Here is a 6,000-nt window from a genome sequence, read left to right as displayed (position 1 = left end):
TTGTTTTATGTTCCATTATAAAAGTTCTCCATGTAAGATTTTTCTTCCAACCAACTTCCAAGTCTATATTTTCTAAAGCAAATATATATTAGATACCTTTAAAAATATATTACTGGCATATTTTGTCTGCATAGAATTAATAACAGCTTCTGGCACTACACTTTTGTTATGTTTGATCTCTTTTACTTTGTATCATACATGTTCCTTTAGCTCTAAGAAAAGCTATCAGATTCAGCACTTATGTTCCAAAATTAAGATTTCATTTTTGTTTTACAGGTTCTTTACTTGTACTTGATCTCAAGTGGTAGTAAATTACTAGTGAACTAAGGTAAGTGAGGAAAGATACAATACATATTTGAAAGAAAATATGAACTACATAAAATATTATTCTAGATAACAACTTATAAATATTGGTAATAATTTTTACTGCTTCTCACATAATAGCTCATAGAAACTGTCTCTTAATAGCTTTTCATTATGTTAATTAAAGTTTGATTTGACCAGATAAGATTCTCTCATGTACTTCTTTGGTTAACAAGATATATGTTTGCTTGGAATTATCTAAAAAATAAAGAGGATCTGTAATTGTAGATGGATTAAAACCTTCATCCACTAATCTAAATTTTTGTTGTTTGAAAGTTCCAGTCATTTCCATTGTTTCCTGTAGAAGAAAGAGAGATTTATTATTTTTTGATTCACACTTTCACTTGTTTTTGTAAGTCTTAACTGATACTGTTTGGTCTCATTTATCTAGAAAATGATTTTTCTCAGAACTTCTGTTCTGCTATGGACCAACACGTGTTGATAGAGTGAAAAGAAGCTGCATCATCAGTCACTTGCAAGCAACCAAGGGTTGTGAGAGTAGTGAGGCACTGGAACAAGTTGCCCGAAAAAGCTGTGGATACTCCATCCCTGGATGTGTTCAAGGCCAGGCTGGATGGGGTCTTGGTCAGCCTGATCTTGTGGGTGGCAATTTTGCAACAGGTTGGGACTGGATAATCTTTAAGGTCCTTTCCAACTCAAACTGTTCTGTGATATTTTTTTTTTCCTTCCATCTAAAACCTTCGTCACAGACACCACTAAACGCTGAAGTGATTACTTTATTTAATTTTCATTTCAAACTGAGATTACGATTTACCACCAATCCTAGATTCAACTCCTCCATTGCCACTCTGATTAAATTACAGCTAAGTCTCTGACCATAGTGCTCCTTTCATCATTAAGCAATCTTGGAATGTTCCTAATGGACTTGTAAAATTTTAGTGCGATTGTTGTTTATTCCTTTGACCTGTCATCAACTCTCAATGCAACCATTAATTCTGGTCTTCATATTTTCCCATATTGCACAGACCAGAGAGTATTTCTTTCTCAAGTTGTGCCAGGGGAGATTCAGACTCGACGTTAGGAAATCCTACTTCTCCGAAAGAGTGGTCAAGTGCTCAAATGGGCTGCCCAGGGAGGTGGTGGATTCACTGAGCCTGGAGGTGTTCAGGGAAGGTTTAGACATTGTGTTGAGGGACACGGTGTAGTGAGAACTACTGGTGATAGACAGACAGTTGAAGTGGATGATCCTGTAGGTCTTTTCCAACCTTGGTGATTCTTTGATTCCTGGATCCTCTTTCCTCTTCTTCTGAGCTCCACTTCATGACCTCTCTTCCTTTATCTTGTTTGTTGTGTCTCCTGCTTTACCTAAACCTTTCTATTCTCTCATTTTCAATGAATAAAATGGATTTTAGTGTATTTTCTCCAGTTGAAATAGTTCACATTTTAGTAATCCAAACCTCTTGTTTTCCGTTGTTCTAATCTCCACAAATCCTTTTATATGATATCTCTTCTTACTGATTAATACATTTCCTCTTATTTTAAAATAATCCACAAATTGCATTGTCTTTTTTATGTAACTCCTCCCCCAAAACTCCATTAATACAGTATATGGGACCAGTTCTAAAATAAAATCATATGATATATCAACATGCATTTTCTGATATTTCATTAGACTTCTCTGTTCAAATAGCATAGATGTTTGTATGCACAGAGTAGTCATCCAGCTTACCTGGACTCTTAGAAAAAGAGGACAGGCATAACCTGGGAGATATGTCACTACTTGCTTATACATTTTCTCCAGATCGATTGCTTTATTCTGCTTCAAAATAAGAGAGGCCATTCCAGCTTTTCCTTCATGACCTAGAGAAAAGGAAGCAAGATGAAAACATTACAAAAAAGAAATAATGATGAACATATAGTATTCTGAGTTTCAGTAAAATGGTAGGATTACACTTTGATTTTATACAGTATTACATACTGTATGAAGAGTTTAGCAACAATGCTATGAATGAGTTGAGAGCATAAGAGTAAAATGGAGAACTATCATGGAGTACCACACTCAACATTAATCAATATATGAGGATAAATAACAAATTCACCACTCTCTCAAAAACAGACTGCTGATGTGCTTCCCCTGGATTAGTGAATTGTATGTTCTCTTCACCTTTAGCTTTTCCCTCTTGACACTATGTCCTCTCAAAACTGTGGATCTTAAAGTTGTCAGCAGAGAAAGATTAACAGCCTTAATCCATGTGAGTGGAAAGACATAGAACCATAGAATTACTCAGGTTGGAAGGGACCTCAAGGATCATCAAGTCCAACCGCAGCCTAACCACAGTACCCTAATTCTAACAACTCTCTGCTAAATCATATCTCTGAGCACCACATCCAAACGGCTCTTAAACACGTCCAGGGACAGTGACTCAACCACCTCCCTGGGGAGCCTATTCCAATGTTTAACCAGCCTTTCTGTAAAAAAGTGTCTCCTAATGTCCAACCTAAACTTACCTTGGCGCAACTTGAGGCCATTTCTCCTCATCCTGTCACCAGTGAGAAGAGACCTACCCCGCTCTCACTGTAAGCACCTTTCAGATATTGGAAGAGAGCAACAAGGTCTCCCCTCAGCCACCTCTTCCCCAGACTAAACAGCCCCAGCTCCCTCAGCCTCTCCTCATAGGGCAGATTTTCCAAGCCCTTCACTAGCCTCGTTGCCCTTCTCTGGACCTGCTCCAGTACCTCCACGTCCTTTCTGTACTGAGGTGCCCAAAACTGAACACAGTACTCGAGGAGAGGCCTCACCAATGCTGAGTACAGAGGCAGGATGACTTCCCTAGTCCTGCTCACCACATCATTCCTGATACAAGCCAGGATGCCATTGGCCTCCTTGTCCACCTGGGCGCACTGCTGGCTCATGTTAAGCCGACTGTCCATCAGAACACAGAACATCAGAAAGGTCCCTTTCCATGAGGCAGCTTTCCAGCCACACCTCCCCAAGCATGTAGGGTTGCCTGGGATTGTTGTGACCAAAACTCAGGAGCTGACACTTGGCCCTATTGAAACTCATGCCATTAACCTTGGCCCATTGATGCAGTCTGTCCAGGTCCCTTTGTAGTGCCTTTCTCCCCTCTGGCAGATCAAAACTCCCTCCCAGCTTGGTGTCGTCTGCAAACTTACTGAGAGTGCACTCAATCCCCTCATCAAGATCATCAATGAAGATGTTAAATAGACAGACATTTTTCTCTCTCATGGACAGTAGGTCTATGAGAGAGGAAAATGGGTAAAACATAAGAGAAATAAAATTCAGCAATGAAAGAAACCCCTAACATTTTAACTACCGTTTGAGTAGCAACAATTAACCCTTTTTTTCCTCTGTACCTTTTTTTCCCCCAGTGCTACAGTTTCTGTGAGGACATTTATTTGTGCCCTGTAAAGTGGCTCAGCTGTTTCTTCATACAGATAAGAATCAGAAGGTAAATGTTGTGCATGAAATGAGGAGCTCTCGTTTTTATTCTGATTTTCAGTCAGTAGTCTTCAATATGATTTTTCTTGTTTTGTGGCTTTAAACTGGTGGCAAGTAGCACCCTTTTCGCATTTTAAGCTTATAATTTTGTAGGGGTTTCACCTTGGACAAGGGCTAAATATCCACTTCTCTCACTCACTCCCCTCTCCCACATGACAGGGATAAACTGAAAGAAGGTGAGAAGACTCACGTATTAAGGTAATGGCAGTTTAGCAGGGAAAGATAAAGGTGTGTGCACAAGCAAAGCAAAAAAGCAGAATGCATTTGCTGCTTCCCAATGGTAGGCAAAAATCCAGCTAAGCAGTGCTGAGTTATCAACACTGTTTCAGCCACAAAGGCAAAATACAGCACCACACAGGTTGCTAGGAAGAAATTCATTTCCCTGTCAGCAAAACCTGCTATACAGTTTTAAAAGCCCTTAGCATTAATGGAAATCAGGCCTAAATAACCTTATGAAAATTAACAAAAAAAATCCAAAAAGAAGGTAATTGCTTTTAAGTAATTTCTTTTTTTTCCTCTTTATTCCTTGTAATGACCTTGGCTTTCTAACATTCTTGTCTGTAAAGAGTTTATGAGGCTTAGTTAAAATTTAAATAAAATATAATATATTCATACACTTTCCTTTAAAGCTATGTTAATTCTTACCTTGCTGACATTATTTTATTCTGACACATGAAAATGTGGATTTTCCGTGACTGTCAATATAATAAAGCTTGAAACTTCGGCTTATGCAGCTATCACAACTTCATGAAAGATCATTTTTCAAAAATACATATTACATGCACATAAAAATGTACTGCCTCATTCAGAAACAGTTGGCATCTTCATTATCTACATACACATTCTAGCTACATATTAAAAATATGACTCAATTAGAAATGATTCATGGGTTTACAACATGAAATAAAAGATTTACAAAGGTTAATAACTAAACAAAGAGGATGGAAAAAATAAAGCTGAAGCTTCTTTTACCTGGTACTGATACGCCATACACGTTTGCTTCTTGTATGAAATCCAACATAACAATGACATCAGAAACTTCTGTTGTTGCAACATTCTCTCCTTTCCATCTAAAATGTGGAAAACACAATATTTTCATCCTTTGGAGACATATAGGCATATCTTTAAAATGATTCCATTCATTTTAGACTATTAATAGCTCATATTTCTTCTTGTTTGTCATCTTGCTACACTGATCTTATTATCAGAAGATAGTGCTAGTAATTAAAGTGTTACTAGATATTATCCATCACTATGAAGTACAATGCACATTTATCATAACCTGATGATTTAAAAATTTTGATGTATATCCAAATATATCAGATGAGACCACACTTTAGTATTTCATACATTTTTATCTGTTTCTATATCCAATTCTCCTTGCCTGCAGCAAAATTACCATTGGTAAGTATGATCACTGGAAGGATTGTTCAAAGACCTGCAATTCCTACAAAACTGGAGATGAATTATCCAGCTCAGCAGGAGCACTTTTTGCAAAATGAAGCCCCTATCGTCCTTTTCAAGATCATCATATACTGCATCAACGTACTTCTAAACTGACTACTTTTAGCTGAAAACAAATAGATCACTATTATTCTAATCTACGTGTCTGTTTTTTAATGAAGAGATGTAAAAAGAAATATTGATTATACCTGAACGTATCTCCAATCCTGTCCCAAAAATACAGGAAATTCTCATGGTCTTGAACCATTAGGTCTCCAGTATTAAAATAAAGATCACCCTTCTTAAATACCTCACTGAGTAATTTCTTTTCTGTGTGTCTTTTATTGCCAGCATATCCGAAGAAGGGGTTCTTTGCATTCACTTGGGAAATGAGAAGACCAGCCTCACCTACGTGTAGAAGTGGAAACAAGTGTAAACTTAAAATACACAAATCCTATACTTTGCATTAGTGTTAATTTGCTACATAGGACTTTACAAAACCAGGAACGAAGTTTAGCAGGGTTCGGTATTTAAGCCTAAATTATAAAAGCTTAATAATAAAATAAATAATAAAACCTGTTACCACTGCTTTGCAATTCATGTCACCTCTATACACAAAGTGATCATAAACACACAGAGCAATATTGTCTATTCAAATTTCTGTTATATGTTTCTTCTTATTGACTAAACAGTTATCATCCATCAATTCTGAG

General features: G+C 37.1%; 1 protein-coding gene across 2 annotated transcripts in view; it reads right to left on the bottom strand.

Moving 5' to 3' along the window:
- Positions 1 to 257: 257 nt before the first annotated feature.
- SLC27A6 (solute carrier family 27 member 6) overlaps positions 258 to 6,000 on the bottom strand; it is a 38,547-nt gene continuing 32,804 nt past the window's right edge. Inside the window, exons 7-10 of one of the 2 annotated variants that reach the window (XM_085212814.1) lie at positions 5,497 to 5,695; positions 4,817 to 4,914; positions 2,054 to 2,184; positions 258 to 661 (exon numbers count right to left, since the gene is read on the bottom strand). In XM_085212814.1, the coding sequence (XP_085068940.1) occupies positions 485 to 661; positions 2,054 to 2,184; positions 4,817 to 4,914; positions 5,497 to 5,695 (605 nt within the window). In that variant the 3' untranslated portion in view covers positions 258 to 484. Of the gene's footprint in view, positions 662 to 770; positions 2,185 to 4,816; positions 4,915 to 5,496; positions 5,696 to 6,000 lie in introns of those variants that run through there. The other variant, XM_085212813.1, reaches the window with a different exon arrangement.

This window comes from Meleagris gallopavo, chromosome Z (assembly GCF_905368555.1).
Source record: "Meleagris gallopavo chromosome Z, MGAL_WU_HG_1.1, whole genome shotgun sequence".
Classification (NCBI taxonomy): Eukaryota; Metazoa; Chordata; class Aves; order Galliformes; family Phasianidae; genus Meleagris; species Meleagris gallopavo.
Note: the sequence above shows the minus strand (reverse complement) of the source record. Positions and strands in the feature narration are given on the sequence as shown.